This window comes from Miniopterus schreibersii (genome assembly GCF_964146895.1).
Source record: "Miniopterus schreibersii genome assembly, chromosome: 19".
NCBI classification, from domain to species: Eukaryota; Metazoa; Chordata; class Mammalia; order Chiroptera; family Miniopteridae; genus Miniopterus; species Miniopterus schreibersii.
Genome location: NC_138119.1, coordinates 17,182,005 through 17,200,989, shown reverse-complemented (window position 1 = coordinate 17,200,989; position 18,985 = coordinate 17,182,005). Strand labels below are relative to the sequence as shown.

General features: G+C 37.0%; 1 protein-coding gene across 2 annotated transcripts in view; it reads right to left on the bottom strand.

The window, feature by feature from the left end:
• RABGAP1L (RAB GTPase activating protein 1 like) overlaps positions 1-18,985 on the bottom strand; it is a gene marked incomplete at its 5' end in the record, with an annotated part of 365,222 nt that overhangs the window by 132,637 nt on the left and 213,600 nt on the right. For both annotated transcript variants that reach the window (XM_081121358.1, XM_081121362.1), the window contains 2 exons: positions 1,539-1,664; positions 12,554-12,628. In XM_081121358.1, the coding sequence (XP_080977484.1) occupies positions 1,539-1,664; positions 12,554-12,628 (201 nt within the window). The remainder of the gene's footprint in view (positions 1-1,538; positions 1,665-12,553; positions 12,629-18,985) is intronic.

The window sequence follows — 18,985 nt, the reverse complement described above, 5'->3', positions numbered from 1 at the left end:
TTCGATTCCCGGTCAGGGCACATGCCTGGGTTGTGGGCTCGATCAATGACTCTCTCATTATTGATGTTTCTCTCTCTCTCTCTCCCTCTCCTTTCCTGTCTCTGAAATCAATAAAGATATACATATCTTTATTGATATATATATAAGCTGAAAGGTGAAAAGTGAGTAATCCCAAACAAACTCTCACTTGGAAGATGAAATCTCTGAAAAAGAGCCTGTAGTTTTTCATGCCCATGGTTACCAGATCCTTCTGCATTCTTTCTTCCCTCAACGCCCATTTGGCATTGCGCTTACAGCTTATTTGACATCCTCCCACCTTTATTTCTTCTTCACATTTAAGATCTTCCACCCGCCTCTGTTCCCTTCTCCTAGTAAAGCTGCCCTTCACCTCACAGCAAACTGTCCATCTTCCACTCCTGTCCTTTAAATCGTCTGATCTCCGGACAGGTCACGTCAATGAGCTCCTGCCAGTATCTTCTACTGCCACATCCCACTAACCTTCCTGCCCAATCATTGCACTTTTCTCCAATATGGAATCAATCCTTCCACATATTTTTCACATTTCTCTTGGGTTCCCAATACCTCATATAGAGAATGCATAGGTCCATTATAAATGTAAGATTTCTAATCTCAGGTGGAATTTCAAAGCTACTCATTAATTCTTTTTATCAGCACTAGTCAATAATTTTGCCCCTACAATCTTTTTTATTATGTATATTTGACATATATATGTTTCTCACCTATATAAATGTATATATACATATTATAAAATAGTAATAACTCTGAGATCAAGAAATTATGTGGAAAAATTTTTTCAATTTTTATTGAATTTATAGGGGTGATGTTGGTTGATAAAATTATATAGATTTCAGATGAACAATTCTATAATGCATCACCTGTGTACTGTATTGTGTGTTCACCATCCGAAGTCGAGTCTCCTTCTGTCACCATTTATCCCCCTTGGCCCTCTCCTACCTCCTCCACTCCCTTTCCCCCGTAATCACCATGCTGCTGTCTGTCTACGAGGCTTTTTCCCTTAATCCCTCTACCTTATGTGGGAAAATTTAAAGTATGTCCCCACATTACAACATTCCAGGTGTTTTTATTCTCCTATCAATATCTTTCTATTTTTTCTAATTCTTTCCTTTATGTGGAGCTAAATGTGGTACTGGAACTGGTGCTAATTAATTCAGAGAAAAACTCTTAAGTGTTTCTATTTTTATTCTGTAAACATCTTCATTTCTTTACAAATAATACCCAACAATCTCTTTATTGACTTAACTTACTATATTCTCATTCAAAGTGTATTAAAAGTTGACTATTTACAAAGGAAGACAATTTTAAAATTGGTAAAATGGTTAAACAAATATTTTATAATATCAAAACCAATGTACATATTGGTCAGAAATCAAATCTATTTGCATTTTCTGTAGAATTCCATTAAATTTTCATAAATTATAATTGTTCATCAATTTTATTAGGCTTTTTCTATAACTCAACCAATCCCTGAGAGATAAAAGTTCCGAACTTTCACTTACCTGCATTAGTCTCTCCAACTGATAAAATTTGCAATGAAGATCTTCAAAGTTGTTTTTGTAGAGGTCTCGTAAACCATAGTCATACATGATTTTCACCAAAACACAGAATGCTTGTTCCTCTGGCATCTACAGAAAAACATATAAACACAGAGCATCACTGAGTGGCATCTGGCCAGAATGTCAGAAAATTTCCTTCATGTTTTTAGTTTTCTACATTAACGGCTGCAGTGTTATGGTAAAATCTGTGTTCAAAGCTTATGGCTTCCTTACTTGAGGTGAATTTCCCTCTTTTGTTAATTTTAATCATCATTCATTCATTCATTCATTCACTAAGTCATCTTAAAAATAAGTAATAGAGTCATGTTTTGATTAAAAAATCAAAACAATGTAAAAGTATATGAAGGTAAAAGTCTCACTCCTCTCTATGCCCAGGACACTAAATCCCTGTGTCTACCCTCACCTCTTTTGCACAACTTTATAAGTACTCTCAATAATTCCTCATGTATCCTGCAAGTGTTTCTCTATGCAAGTAAAATAGCTATGTTTCTTATTTTATTTTTTCCCTTTTCTACATAAAGGATAGCTTGCTTTTTCCCTCAATAATATTCCCAAAGAGGGATTGCTGGGTCAAAGGATAAATGCATTTTTAGTTTGGGTAGATAGTGCGATACTGTCCTCCCAGAATCTTCTTGATGTTGCTATTTTTCTTTCTATAAAAAACAGTTTTCCAGAAAGAATCTTGTGCTTCTACCATTAAGATTTAAATGACCAATAAAATCTAATATACCCTCCCAGAGGTATTTTTTATGAACAGAGAATGAAGTCTGAAATCAAAGAAACAATCTCTAAATTGTGGTGGGATTGAGAAGTACAGATTGGTAGTTACCAAATGCACATGGGGATGTAAAGTACAGCATAGGGAATACAGTCAGTAATATTGTAATAACTATGTATGGTGCCAGGTGGGTACTGGAAATAGCAGGGGAAACACTTTGTAAAGTATTCAATTGTCTAACCACTATGCTGTATATCTGAAACTAATACAAAATAATACTGAATGTAAATTGTAATTTTAAAATATTTTAAAATTTATTTTAATTAAATGAAAAGTGCAGATGCCACATGGGACATCTATAAGAACCTAATAGGTCTGTGACTTCTGAGTTTTAGGCTGTAGAAATGAAAAAAATACAATGGGATTAACAAAAAGAAAGAAAGATATTTGACAATGTTCCAGTTTCCCCCACTGCATTTACCTAAATGACTGCCTGAGAATCTATCTTCTGATCTTATAAGCCCACTCCTGCCTCACCACTGGGGCTCCATGTTATCTGGTCCCCCAAATAACCACAGAGAAGCTCTTGTGCAAAAAGTGGACACCAGAAGAGATATGCTTTTTTTTTTAAAAAAAAATGTATCTTTATTGATTTCAGAGAGAGGAAAGGAGAGGGAGAGAGAGAGATAGAAACATCAATGATGAGAGAGTCATTGATCGGCTGCAGCCCACAACCCCAGGCATGTGCCCTGACTGGGAATCGAACCCTGATCGCCTGGATCCTAGGTCTACGCTTAACCGCTGAGCCATACCCGGCCAGGCGAGATATGCAATTTTTAACCCTTATTTGCTTCAATTGCCCGTGTGGGAAAAGCCTTGATTTCAGTGCCTTGTTCTCAAGAACGTTATACCATGTGAAAAAGCAATGCCCTCTGGATGGTGTTATACAATCACAGCACAACGAATATAGAGATTTTCATTGTCTATTGCCCATTTGCTGAGAAGGCCAACTGGATTTGGTAACTTAAAAACAGTGTTCTCTATTTCAAATTAATTCAGTTAAAAAAGGCATTTTGAACAAGGAAAGAAATCTTAGTATAGACTATTTCTAAAGAATGCAACTTCAGCCTGGCCGGGCGTGGCTCAGCGGTCGAGCGTCGACCTAGGATCCAGGCGATCAGGGTTCAATTCCCGGTCAGGGCACATGCCCGGGTTGCGGGCTGCAGCCGATCAATGACTCTCTCATCATTGATGTTTCTGTCTATCTCTCTCTCCTTTCCTCTCTCTGAAATTAATAAAAAAGGTATATTAAAAAAAAAAAAGTTGTCAAAAAAAAATTAAAATGCAACTTCATTATTTTTAAAGAGTTTAAATCAAATGAGGGGATCTCAAAGAGCTGGCTTTAATGAAGAGGTAATAATTTGCTATCAGCACATTAGGTAATAAGGGTTTCTGAGACTTTTGAGAATGTGTGAAAATGGTCTCGTTCTTTAAGTAATTTTAAGTATTCTTCCCACAATCTTAGCTATGATACTGTATCATAATGTGGAAAGCTTATTTGAGAAAAGGAAAACCAGAGCTTAGACTCTGTTTAAATACTGCATTAAAAATTCTGAATTAGGAGAGTAAAACATAAATATGCATAACCCAAGGTCACAGACAATAGTGTGGTAAGGAGGGACTGGGGAGGGGGATGGGATGGGGTGGAATGGGTCACTAGGGAGAAAAAGGGACATCTTTAGTATTTTAAACAAAAATAAAATTAAAAAAAAATAGTGTGGTGAGGGACTGAGGAGGGGGGTGGGGTTGGGGTGGAAGGGGGGAAAAGGGACATCTCTAATATTTTGAACAATAAAAAATAAATAATAAATAATAAATAAATACGAGGTTTTTGCCACATGTATAAAAATTTAAAAATAAATTGTGGTCTCAATAAGCTGAAAGAATTCAGAGAGACATATGCAATATTCTAGAAATTACACCAAGCAAACAGAAAAAGCTGTCCTTACTCAGTGTCCTAAGATGAAACTATTACATAAACATCTACTTTAAATGTCACTCCTTTGAAAGTCTGACGTTGGCTGATTGTGGCATCTGACACCTTTGTTGGACTAACCTTCTGTCTGAGTAACGGAACCAAGTAGAGCTTTATTTACCCACTTAGAAATGCAATTGTCCATCTAAGTTCCTATACAGGCTGGCACTTCTATTTTCTACTTACAAACCATGAAACCTGTAAATTAGCTAATAAAATCTCCTGAAGATTAAATGAGTAAACTGAGCTGTTCTCATTTTTGTCTCTACATATTTACTTACTTCTTTTTTATCTATGGCCGTGGGGGCCGTTGCTTTGGCCCCAGAAGTTTAAGTCAGCAGCCATTTTCTACTCTATGTTCAGCTGCTTAGAATAGAGTGCGCTGCATTGTTTACCCCTAGCATCCTGTCACGGAGGCCTCGGTGACACTACCGTGCAATGCGTGCTCTGCAATACTTCTGTCGCAGCCAGGTGCTAAGCCTCTTCACCTTCCCCTCTGAGCTCTACAACAGCAGCTGCACAAAACAGCTGCACGGACAGTGGTAGCCGGCCCTGGAGAAACTGATTCCCGGAAGGCCTCCCTCTTCTAAATGAATTATGATTAGGTGAATATTTTACCACCTGGCACCTTATAAAGAGGTAAGCCTTATCTCCTTGAATGTGGTAAAACCATTAAATAAAGGCTTAGATGCCTGTCATCATTTATACACTCAGTCACTGCACACAGGAGATGAGTGCACTGTGCTAGGCCCTGGGGATACAGAGGTGAAGGGACAAGTGCCTTCCCAAAGGACGAATACATACGGAACTGCTTGAGTTTCATATGGACACAGAAGTCCTAGGATAGGGGAGGCTGAGCGTGTAGACGAGAAGTTAGATGGCACTACAGCTACAGCAAGTATGGGAATGGCCAGGTATGGGCCAGATCAAGATAAATTATTCAGGAAAAAGACAAATGGACATAAGTTTCTGCTTTGCTTTTGGGTATGAAGTTAAATTTCCTCTCTCTCATTCCCTCCCCCTTATCTTCTCTTTCTCCCCTTTCCCTCTCCCTATCCTCCTCTGTCTGTCTGTCTCACTAACATATACACACAGACAATATATTTAATAAATGTTCTTCAAAACAAAATCATTGGGAAACTGACAATCCCAGCCGGTAACCTTTATTTTTTAAAAATTATTTATGTATATATACATAATTTTTATTATATATATCCTGGTAACCTTTATTTTAAAAAATTATACATATACATATATATACACACACATACACACACACACATGTATATATATGGGGAGAGCTATCCTCGTAACCTTTATTTAAAAAAATAAGAGGACGCCCGGCTGGGCGTGGCTCAGCGGTTAAGCGTCGACCTAGGATCCAGGAGATCAGGGTTCGATTCCCGGTCAGGGCACATGCCCGGGTTGCGGGCTGCAGCCGATCAATGACTCTCTCATCATTGATGTTTCTATTTCTCTCTCTCCCTCTCTTTTCCTCTCTCTAAAATCAATAAAGATATATTTAATAAGTAAGTAAATAAATAAATAAATAAATAAATAAATAAATAAATAAAAGGAGGGTAATCTTGGAATTGGTATCCTTCATGACTTGTTTTAGAATAGAGCCAAATTTTTATTTTCAGTTAGTTCATGTGCCACATGTAAACCTATAATACCAGTCCACCTGGTGTAGAATAATACTGACTGTCTGAGGACTCAGCTCAGCTATAATAAGTTCACATGGGATTTTAGCAATTATCTTATCATAAAATTGATTTAAAATGAACCCTGTGAAGACAGAAAGAGATTGCTAACAAAGGAGTAATGGGAAATATATATAATCCTTTGAAAAGTGGAAATGCAACCTTCTTTTTCTAGTTTAAATGAAATGAGATCTATTTAGCATGTTCAATTAATATTCCCACTGTACTTCTCTTTCATCAATTAATATATTCCTTATCAGAAGCAGCAACCAGGGAAAGCATATAAAACTTAGTGAAAATGTCAAAGATTTAAAAAATGAAAGTAAGTATAAGACAATGCACATTTAAGGAAGATGTTATACTCTATTAAAGTGCCAATAATATGGAGTAAAGGCTGAGCCTAGGTTGGTGGTACTGTAAAACAAAAGATATATGACATGAAAACTTCTTTTGGAAATTGTGAACAATAATCACTTACTGATGGCCACTAATGACTTCAATAATGGCAGGATAATTTACTGACAACAATAAATTATTAGCTTTGTCAATGCAAATAAATAGAATGCTAATAATGCTAATAACAAGTTGGGTAATAGGGACCTTTCTATAGCATGAGCAGTATTTGGCCATTACCATAACTCATCAAATATCAGAATATAAATGGAATGGAGTTGAGAAGTGATGTGCAGCATTATATAGTACTTCCATCATACAGATAAAACAGATGGAAACAGACTCAAGAGCACAAACAACAGTAAAATATGGCAAAATAATCAGTAAGTGATTTATTTTTAATATTTACTATTTTGCTTTTAATGTTACTTAATTTCTAGTTTATATCACTTAAGATTTACTGTGATTTAATTGACATATAACATTGTGTAAGTTGAAGGTATATAAAGTGATGATTTGATATAGGTATGTATTACAAAATGATCACCACAATAGGTTAACACATCCATCACCTCACATAGAAGTTTTGTCTTATAAGTTTGATTATAAATGGCACTAGAACACAAAGTCTCTGTTATTCACTTTAACCTGATAAGATCTTTGCTTTCTCTGCCAAAGCTCTTTGTGTCATGTAGTAAAGTTATTTGTATGCTCCTACTAACCTCTGGACACTGTTTTCACTTTGTATCCCCTAAAGCTCTTAGCATATAGACTTAAATAAATATCAAGTATTAAATGTTTGTTTAGGATAACTTTAGCAAAACCGGATACATCTGCCTTTGTCAATGAAGGCATGTCAACAAGTAGGGCAATCTGTGTCAACTGGGAAGGTAAGAGCCAGCAAAAATGTAGAGGGAAAGGATTGGTGCGAAAGTGGAAGCAAGGGGCAGCCAAAGGTAACTATATCAGCACTTGATTTCTTTTAATATTATTACAAATGCTAAATATAAAAAACTTTTGTATTATCTGTAATTTGTATTGGCTGTTAAGCTTGTCCTTCAATTAGCGTACAGAAAATCAATCAAGATCTAAGAATCAACAGCTAGCTGTACTGTCATACCTCACCTTACTACAAGAGTGGGTTCCCCCATTACATAGTATTGTGGGACCTGCGTACTTTAAAAAAAAAAAAGCATTAAAATAACTATTTACTTTATCACACAATTAATGTTTCACTGAACCAGACATGCTAATTTATCACTGATATGTAATTGGTCTGAAGTACAATAAAAATAAGTCACTGAACAAAATATTTTTAAACTAAATAATAAGTTGTTGTAACATGATGGGTCTCTAATATTGAATATCCACCTTGGCTGTAAACAGGAGCTTTGTTATGGAGTCAGTGTTGTTTTATTGAGGAAAGGAGGAGATATGCATTGAAATCTTATAATTTAAGATACCACAATGTCATCCATGGCTCTATGAAACACAAAGCTAAATACCTGCCTCACATGTACAATCTGAGAATCAAACATGATGTAATCACTGTTTGGTAACAAATATTGACAATGATCTGCCATCTGTACTAACAAAGATAATCACTGAACGGAGATGGTCTCCAAGCTTCGCTGCTTCTCTCTGCAGTGAACCACAGAACAAAGCAGCTCTAAGTACTTCAAAAGCCTTTAAGATTCACCTGCAGTTACACACATCAAGATGTTTTCTGAGGCAAATTATATGCTGATAATATAACATAATCTCCTAGTTTAGGATAAAACTAAAATTTCTGTTCTTCATTGTTGTTTCATATCTTTTTGCAATCAATCTACCATTTCTTCGAAGGTGCCGGACATTCCACCAACTTTCTGGATTTTCTTCAACAAAGGTGGATTTTCAAGAGTGACTGTTTTGAAAATCATAAGCTCATGAGTCTTCATTTTCTGTTTACCCATCGAACAGCAAACAGAATGAAAACTTCCAGCTGATTATTTTCCTTTTAAAGCAAAATATATGCTAAAATATATTTAAATTAAATGTGTATTTATAAGCTATAAAACATATTGTACAACATATTAGTCTGCTAATGTGTGATCAATTTAAGCTAATGGGACCAGGGTCCAAAAGAAAATTGGCTGGGCAAATAATGATTAATTTTAGAAAGAACAGCAGCAGCTACCATTATTAGAGGCATTTATTCATGATCCCATTTGATCTTCACCAAATTCTGTAACATAGGCATTATTTTTACATTTTAAATACTAGACAAGTGAAGTTCAATGAAGTTAAGTGATTTGCCAATAACTGCACATCTATTAAGTAAAGCCTGGATTCAGTCCCACAGCTGCACTCTTTTCGTACCAGATACAAAATAAGAATTTTCATGTTCATAATATAAGGTATTCGATATTCATAAGAACTCTAGAAATACGATGATATTGTTTCAATTTTATAAATGGGGGGAAAATGAACCCCAGAGAGCTTAGGAAACTTGCCCAGGGTCATATATTTGGAAAATGGCCCCAAAGCACTGATGCAAGAATGAACTTAGAACAGGAAAATCTATTGGATTATAAGAAAAAGCGACTTGGGAGCATAAAAGACTTATTAAAAAAAGCACCAAAACTCTTATAGTAAGGACATCACTATAAGATGATGTGATGTGTCTGTCTAGCATCCTATCTCCCATCATCTGTTATCAAAATCCCTTTTCCTCTAGGAACCACTCCATTGTTCAGGAGGAGCTGATCCAGCTCACTGTCAGCACTTGATGGGGACTCAAGCCCTTTATAGGGCTAATCAGAGCATTCTTCCTTCCTGGCCTTAGCAATTGATTCAGAGATGGTAGGTTCCCAAGACAGGAATCTGAAACCTCCAGGGATTTTTTTTTAATGCAAGAGCTATAGCAAAAGATGGTCCCTTTTACGTCAGTCAGAGAAAGACAAGTAACACATGATCTCACTTACATGTGGAAACTAATGAAAAAAATAAACTGACAAACAAAATAGACCCAGAGACACTGAAGCATGCAACAGACTGATGTTGGGAAGAGGTGAGCGAGAAGGGGTGGGTGGGAAGAAATTAACCGAGCTTATATGCATATATGCATAACCCATGGATACAGACAATAATGCAGTGAAAATACTACAAGTTATTCATTTTCGTGTCTAATTAAAATTCTAGTATTAGACATCCTATTAGTGTACATTTGCACTGTTTGACTATTGTGAGCATTGATCCTAGGACAACTTTAATACATGATTTTGGTGTACATGTACACAAATTTGACTAAAGTACCTATCTAGGAGTGGAACTGATGGGCATGCATATTTTTACCAGATAAAGCCACGCTGGTTTCCAAAGGAGTTGTGCCTAACATTTTTTTTAAAAACTCAATAGTTTTAAACATTCTGGATTATCCAAAAATAATCCTTTTTGCAGTTGGAAAGCTTCCATATATGCCGATATTAGTTTACATACAGTAATTTAACCCTAAGAAGGAGCATGATTTTCTAAAGGTCTAAAAAAGTATATGTTTCATAAGAAAAATTCAAAGCCACTTGACAGTAAATATGTTAGAAAAATATATTTGGTTAAAAATTATCTAAAATATTTTATATGATTTTTTAGAGTAAATGAAGCATATAAAAAGAAAGTATTATATTTCCAATTAAGCAAAGACTAACAGCATAATGGCCAAGTTGCTGATTACTACTGCATATTTAACTTCAAAGGCAGGTGAACATATACTGATCACAAGCAATCTATACTATAACACTCTTCTCCTACTGTAAATGATGAGTTTCCTATAATTTAATCAATCATAGATACAACAGCATCTACTGTGATAAACAGTTAATTCTTCTGCTGTTTAAAGTACAACAAGTACTTTCAAAGCTACTATCAAAGCTCTGGAAATTTCCAAGCAGGAAGGTAATTATTTCCTAAAACTACTTAGACATGGAAAAATGTAAAAATGTAAAAATTCTAAACTTTTGTTTTTGGACATACTTTCATTTTGGGTCTTTCTTTCTTCTTAGGCAGTGAAATATAAATGACCATGGGGGAGGAAAAGACAGCATTCCAAAAGAAGCAGGTTCTGACAATGATTAATGCGGAGCTGCCAAAGGATGTCTGGCAGCAAAAAGAAGCAAAAGCTTATGTAAGTGATAAAAAATTAGTGAGGCCCTAATAACATATCTCCCTAGAACCTGAGATAGTGTATTTGATGAATTGTTTAAGCTAGACTGTATTCTTCTACCTATTTAAATTATGGAGGCAAAAATATGGAAGAAAAAATTACAGTTAACTTTTCTTATTCAAATTGGTTAATAGGCTGGGTTAGTCAGTTAATGGAATATGCTGATTAACAGAAATATCTCATATACTGTCAATTAAAAATTACAGTATGTTTTTCCTTAACACTGTGCTGAATATTAGTTCATCTTTCCTCAAAGATTCTGAAGGCATTTCTGTATTTCCAGTTACTTATAAGCCATAGAAGAACTGCATAATTTTAATGCAGAAAGCATACAAGCCTGGACTGAATTTCTGTCCATCTTGTGGCACACATTAAAAGCAATTTTGTTGAGTAAGTTTATAATGGCCGACTCGCCATGTGACCCTTAGAGGAGGAGAGGAGACCATGAAGAAAAGAATCCTGGGTACTTGAATTTTCTGACAATCTGTTCACTCTTCTCTCTTTTTACTCAGGGGAGGTGTTTCTAAACAAATATGAACTCCCAAGTAGCTAAACCTCTGCTAAATCTCAGAACAGATCTCTCAGAGAACTCAAAATAAAATTCATCATCTACTCCTAACCCTTTTTCTTCATTCGATCTCAATAGATGCATTTTTTTTTCTATCTCAGCTCAAAATACCATAATTCATTCAGTCACCAAAGCTAGAAAACTAGACATGCTACCTTTGACCCCTCCTTGCCAATCCATCCATAAAACCTACCAATTTTGCCTCCTGCATGTTTCTTAATTCTGTTTCTCTTTCTCTGGGTCTCAGCACCATTTACATTGATATTTCCTGCTCTCTCTGATGCTCATTCTGTTCAGTTCCACCTGCTATACAGTTAATAAAGAATGTACCTGAAGTGAACGTCTGACTGCCATTCCCACATCACACCAATCAATGGTTCCTTCTTAGCTTTAGAATAAAGCTCATATTTTTTGACATGATTATAAAACCTTCATAATTTGGTGCCTGCCCATCTGACTAGTCTTACCTCACACCTCTCCCTGCATACAATTCCTACAGTAACTGTACAGAAACTGTAATTTCACATTGTTCCTCTTACATGCTGTGCCCTGTGTTTCCATACATGCATTCATGTTGTTCCTCTTGTTTGGCAGTCTCTACTTCCCCCCTTTCTCATCTCGCCTCCCCCAACTTCAATTATTTATGTCTTGGCAAAGCTATCACCTCCTCCAGGAAGTCTTCCCTGAAAATTCTGGGTTAGGTAATTCTTCTCTTTATTAGTCTCTTACTTTATGTATTGCTTTCACTAAGCACACTGTAAGTTCTCTATAAGTTCTTCAGTAAACATTAAAAAAATCAATAAAGACATAATAATAAAAATGATAAGTGTGCCTACATTCTCTGTGCCCCATCCTGGACTATGAGGCCTCTAAGAACACAAACCATAAATTATTCATATTTATAATCCTACCTCCTAACCCAGTACTGACAACAGATGCTCAAGAAATGTTCTGTTAAATGAAAGTGACTGAGAAGAGAGTATACAAAAATAAATCACAGAAAAGACAAAAGACCTCCTTGTCACAGTCCTTCATAATGGTCTGATCCCGCTCATATTTGGACAGTTACATTGACTTATTTAATTTTAGAGAGTTCTAGTTAAAAATAACTCAAAATAGGAAATTTATTCCCTTGTAGTCAACAAAATTAATGCTACTGAGAAATTGTCCTGTTCTTGACTTCAGACCTCTTCCTTGATCACCAACGGTATGTTCTAAAAAAGATATGCCGTGTGCAACCTCCATGGGTAAATGGAAAATAAGGAGGGGGGACAAACCCAAGTAGAAACTGAACTAAACCTGGCAGCACCATGCCATTTATCACATGGAAAATTACTTACATGCAGAAGCAATACAGCAGCAAGAAAAGACTGTCCTTGGCAGTACCCAATGTCTTCGTCGTAGACAGAGTAGGCCTGCAGAAAAGGTGAAGAGAGAAATCTCTTGAACATTCACGGGCTTTCACTGGGGAAACAGCTGTCATACCATTTAACTCAGGATTCATCTTTGTCTTCAGGGGAAAGGAAACAAGGTTGTACACTTAATATACACTAACTAGTACTTCAAACTGCTGGAGCATAACTTTTAAAGAAGATACCCATTAGAAGTTTTTAAGAAGTTGACTCAATTACAGTAGGCATGGGCTGCTCATCAAAAATAAAGAAAGGAGCTTTTTCTGTAAAAAACCAAAGAGTAAATATTTTTGGCTTTGAGGGACACATACATCTGTTACATATTGTTTTTTGAAACAATCCCTTAAAATACATAAAAACCATTTGTAGCTCAAGGGGGGTACAAAAGCAGGCAGCATGGGCGACAGTTTACTGACCCATTCAAGTGCTCTTTATACATTTGGTTTACAAGTCCATTGTTAGACTTTATTGCCTGTGTTCCCCGCCCCCCTCCCGTCTGTGCCTGCCTATTCCTTTGTAATGGTATATTTTGAAGTCCTATAGTTCTCTTTAACCTTCTTCTGCTAATGATGATGTTATCACACTCTCTTCTAATGTGAGAAAAATTAGATCATGAAATCAGTACCTAATGAATCTGAAAGGAGCTTTTCTGCATTATCATCAGTTGCCAGAGCTCTACTGAATTTTAAAAATTAGAAGATGAATTAGCATTCTTTTACTTTTTAAATTTTCTTTGATTTATACAGCTATATTTCTGATTGCTTCATTTGTACTTTTATTCAGAGTTCATGGGTGTATATGTGTGTGTGCATTGTGTGTGTGTTAGGGGTTGGAAGGAGGACTGCAGACAGCGAGAACACAGAACAAAGCTGAAGAAAGAGGGAGAAGGTTCTATTACTATCCCAATTTGCAGCATTTCTGGTTGCTGCTGACACTGCTTTGCCATGAGCAAGGAACCCTGGGATTTGTTGATGACAGAGCATGTGTGTTACATGAGTGATAAACAGATATTCAACGCTTCCCCTTCCCCATGAAAGATGTCTAAGTGGAGGATTACTCAAAACTCTGGATCTCCAGAAGTCAATCATTCTTCATCAACCCTGGCATCGCTTTGACAAATGTTGGACCCATCATTACATAAATATATTTAACATTTATCGAGAAGTGTGCTATTTATACGCTTGTTTGTGTTACAAGAGAAGTTCAATAAAAAAATCAAGGTCACCAGCATTGCTCAGTGGTTAGAGCATCAACTCATGCACTGAAGGGTTGGGGGTTCAATTCCTGGTCAAGGGCATATACCTGGGTTGCAGGTTCAATCCTCAGCCCCAGTCAGGGCATGTGCAGGAGGCAACCAGTTGATGTGTCTCTCACATTTCTCCTCCCTCACCCCATTCTCTCTAAAAAGCAATGGAAATAATATCCTTAGGTAAGGATTAACAACAACAAAAAAGAAATCAAGGTCCGCCACACATGAGACAGAGGAGGTATGAATTCAGCAACTGCACAGACTATTTTCTCACCAGAGAACTGAGGATAACTGCAAATCAGTAACGCATTCGTCTTACTTTCCACTTGTTTTATGGTTTTAGGTTAGGTTAGTAGGAAAAATGACTTTTCCGGAGGCCACCTACTAAATTGATTTTATGATTCACAGTTTGAAGCACAGTGTTCTAGCAAGTTCTTTTGCTTGGAGTTCTTCCAAGCACTGTTTGGCTTTAGTCTAAGCCTTCTCCAACTGAACTGAACCAAATCCTTTCCCTCTACTGAAAACTTGCCTCTCTTTGCACCAGACCTCTCCCCACTCCTCACTTTAATTGCTCCTCTGGCCAGATGCCTGCTCAGTCTGACTTTTAAAAACCATCTGGGTAGGCAGCACTTCTGTAATGGAGAAGTAGCTCCTGTTGGACCAACCTGCCCTCTGGAAACAAATTTAAACTATATCTGGACAAATTTATAAAACAAGTATGTGAAGACAATGAGGAGCTAAACAAACAAGAGAGGCAGAAACTAGAAGAGAGAATAAACTTGAAAGAAGGAAATGACACTGGGTAAGATTCTCACTCTGTTTGGCTTTTGCTGGAGGTCAGGCACCACCATCCGGTGGTAGGGACCACACTGGATGGCTAAAATTTGCATATAAAACTACAGTCTTATTGGCTTGAAGAAACAAAGGGCCATAACAGCTAGAAAGCAAGGGTGGAAATTCTGGAAGAGAGTAACAACAGAGAAGCCGTTACTATGCTTACTGTGAAGCTACAGTATTCATGACAGTGTGAAACTGATGTGAGGACAGAGAAATAAGGAGAGAATAAAGTGAGAACGCAGGAGGCCACTCGCAGATGACAAGCACAGGCTAAGTCTGATGAGAAATGGGATATTTACATATTTGGGGGGAGATCTCACACAAAATACTTATCAATTACAAAGAGAGAAAGGTAACTCCATAGTGCAGAAAGCTGGTAAACAACATCTATTTACAAGATCAAAGTGATCATCACCAGTAATGGAAAAACCACGTGTGCTACCTGCGAGGAAGAAATAAGAACAGGTCATTTCCTCTGTGAGTGCTGCCAAAGATGTATAACGCGAATCCAACGGTGAGGAGACAGCAGACAAACCCAAACGGAGGGCCAGTCTAGAAACGACTTGCCTGTAATCTTCCAAAGTACCAAGGTCAAGAAAGTGATGGGAGGAGTGAGATACCGTCCCAGACAGAAGGAAATCAAGGAGGCACAACAACAAATGAAATGTGCGATTCTGACCTAGATCCTTTTCTATAAAGAACATTATTTGGACAATTAATTGGTCTAAAGCTTAGACAGAAGCAATATATCAATGTTATATCATGATTCTGATGTTAAATTAAAGTTGTTTGGGAGAATATTCTTACTTGTTAGAAAACACCCGGAAGTACTTGGGGGTGCTGTGGTATCACGATGGCAAATCACTCTCAAATAGTGGAAAACACCAAAATCCTGTACTTATAACTTTCCTGTAAGTTTGAGATTGTTTAAAAACTATATAGACATGGACATATACATATATATATATCTGACAGAATCATTTTGTCTGTTGATTCTAATAATAAAAAATTGAGGCTTTAAAAAGGTTATTAGGTTTGTCCTATATGCTGGTAAAAGCAGAGTATCTACATGAGCTGTAAAAATAGGTTCAGTGACATGAAATAATCTAAATACTGGAGACGATAAACATAGAGGCTAGATGTACTCACAGATACTCACTCACAAAGCAATTTTCTTATCTAACATAGCTGGCAAACTTCCTAGATGTAACTTTCCTTTTATATAACACTTCAAAAAAAACGCCCCTGGCAACAATTTAAAACTGAACTGATATACTCAGGGTGTTTTTTTTATAAAAAGGAAATGTAAAATAACTAGACTACCATAACCTTAAAAAAATTTAATGTCTCTATTGGAAGTAAACTACTGTGTTATTATGGTAAATTACTCAGAGTGTTTCTTTTACATCCTTGGACTTGTTATTTAAAAAATAATAATACATAAAGGCCATCCTCAAGAAGTCTATAAAATTAGGCCCTGCTCTTAAGGAAATTATCCTGATTAATCTTTATGAATAAAATTACTTTAAAGAAGAAGAAAGTGATACAAATAGAGAGCTCTTTTAGGGTTCTATACATTACACTTTCATCTAAAATATCTGTATAACAACCATGAAAATGCACCTCCCAGATCTCCACCACTGGGGACATAATTGACCCAAGGTCCCCAATGCTGTGCTTTGAAACCCACTCCTACATTTGCACCTCTGCCGCACTTCCCATGGGCTGCTCCCAGCCAATGACTGGGCGCAGCAAGAACACATATGTAGGCCAGCTTCTGGCAGACGTGGCACCTCACAGTCAACTGTGGCTGAGGACTCCCCACTGGCTGTGCCAAACTTTCCTTAGAAGGACACTACAGTCTCAGCTACGTCCACCTAACTTTCCACCCTCTCTTATTCCCTTGGGGTCAGACTAGCATAGGAGTCCACGCTCTCCCAGCTCCCCCCCATTTTCTCTTACAGGCATTTCCCCTAATGTATGTCTTACATCTTTAATCCTGTCTTGGTGACAAGTTTCTTAGAGAACCTGGACTAACACTGTCAGTTCCATCCAGTCAAGACCGCTGAGTTAATTATATTGACACTGTAACTAGTACTGCACTCTGCTCTGAGACAAAGAAAAAAGTCAGAGGTAGTCTCTTCCCTCAAAGACTGAACATACTGCAGAAAAGACTGAAGTGAAACTAATCAGGTAATGTTCAAAACCATCCATAATAATGGTCTAAATTTTAGAAAGTATTTTTAATCTGTAAATCACTGTGGGTAGAAGTGGGTAGGACAAGCTTCACAAGGGAAGTGGGCAACTAAGATCTGGACAGATGGGAAGGAGGAGGGAAGCAATTCAGATTCACACCCTTCCCAGGTCTTTAAAAGATGCAGGAAGAGGTCTGGTTAAGGAGGAGGCTTCAAAGTTATAAAGATATTGCCAACTGCATAATACTTAGTAAACAGGAAATAAGTCCCCATGATTCCATAACTAATTCACTCAGAAATAACTGCGAGTGTATTGTTTAGGATATTGAAGGCATCTGAATCTAGTATAGAACAGATCTCTATGCTGTGAAAAACCATAAACGCAGGAGGCACCATGAGCAGCACTTTATTTGAAGGCTCCTTGTGTTATGTCTTCACAGTTAGTTTTGTTCTTCCTTTGTCTCTGTTTTAAAAAGTAACCTAACTTTTCTTCTCTTCCTCAAAGTAATGCTGCTTTATCAAAAGTTGCTATAATCAAGCCCTCAGGGCAAACACTAATCCCTGTGCTCTGATTTTAAACATCTTTATTACTCTCAGAACCCCACCCTTTCTCTTCTGTATTCCAGTCATGGTGTGATGGCTTCAATTAGCCTTTCTGTTGAAAGACCACAGGCTCCACAGAAACTACAAAGCTATTTCAAGGGAAGTGTATAGGACCAAGCACACAAAGAAAATTTTAAATTCTCCTCAGACACTCTCAAAAGCATTACAGATCGGTCATTCTCTTTCCAGGACTCCAGCTTCACAAACCTGACCTTTTCACGGTTACAGTTTCAGAAGAAAAATCCATGATTTAAAATAACATTCTATCTTCTTAGTTGAGCTCTGACTCAGGAAGTCTATCCTATTAATATGTGTATTAAAGAGGACCAGAAAATTAAAACCCTAAGCTAATCCGTCACGGAGGACTTTAGTGATACTAACAAATACAAAATGTTTTTGAGATATTGTAATCCAGGGGTAAGGAACCTTTTTTCTGCCAAGGGCCACTTGGATATTTATAACATCATTATCAACTTAAAAATTAGCTATGAAAAAAGCTCCTAGATTTATTGAATTTCGAATCCTGCCTGCCATTGCCTTGGCAGGGCCCGACCAAATGATTTCATGGGCCACATACGGCCCTCGGCCTGGACGTTCCCCACCCATTGTAAGCAAAAGCTAAGCATGAACACACACACATACATACACACAGGCCATGGAGCTTCCTTATATTCGAATGTATATGTGTGAGAGTGCATTTGCTGTTTTGAATAGCTGTAAACACTGTCCTTGGCAATGAAGCAGAGTTAGACAATTCTTCTAAAATGGAAAATGTGAAATGAATTATTTAAAAGGAGTAATAAAACTAAGTAAAACTCTTACTCTGAGAGATTAAGATGTATCAGTATGCTAATCTGGTACCTTTGTTATCCCACTGTAAACAAGCTCCCCTGGAAAATCTGAAATTATTAACCAACTACTTATGTATCAAAAAGTTCAAGGGGAACACTGTGAAAATTTTATGACTCCTATTTCTTCTCAGGAGCTAAATAATGTCTCAAAGAAGTGGGAATTTTGGGAAAAGTGGCCTGCAAGAATACGAAGAATAACTAAGCAGATATTTCAGTAGTCTCCTAGTGTCAGGGACAGGACTGGAGGAGGGCCCGCCTAAGAGGAAGGTCTCTAGTAAATGCTGCAGGCCTTCAGCTGAGATCCTGGAAGGGCCTCACCCTCTAAGCAAGAAAAATTCAAATCTGAGTCAAAGGCCCCACTACTCCTTCTTCCTACCAGAGGAATAATGAATCTACTCAGGAGTAAACATCATCCAAAGCTTTATAGTTCTCACACACAAGATCCAGGATTCTATAAAAAACAACCAAGCATGAAGAAAACATGAGCAAGTAAATAAAAATCAAAAGATAAGAGACAAAAATATACTCATAGGTCATCAGGTACTACACTTTAAATAAAATAATAAAAAGAAGGGCAGATAGCAATGAAATAGAAAGCATGTAATAAATAAAATCAACAAGGCCA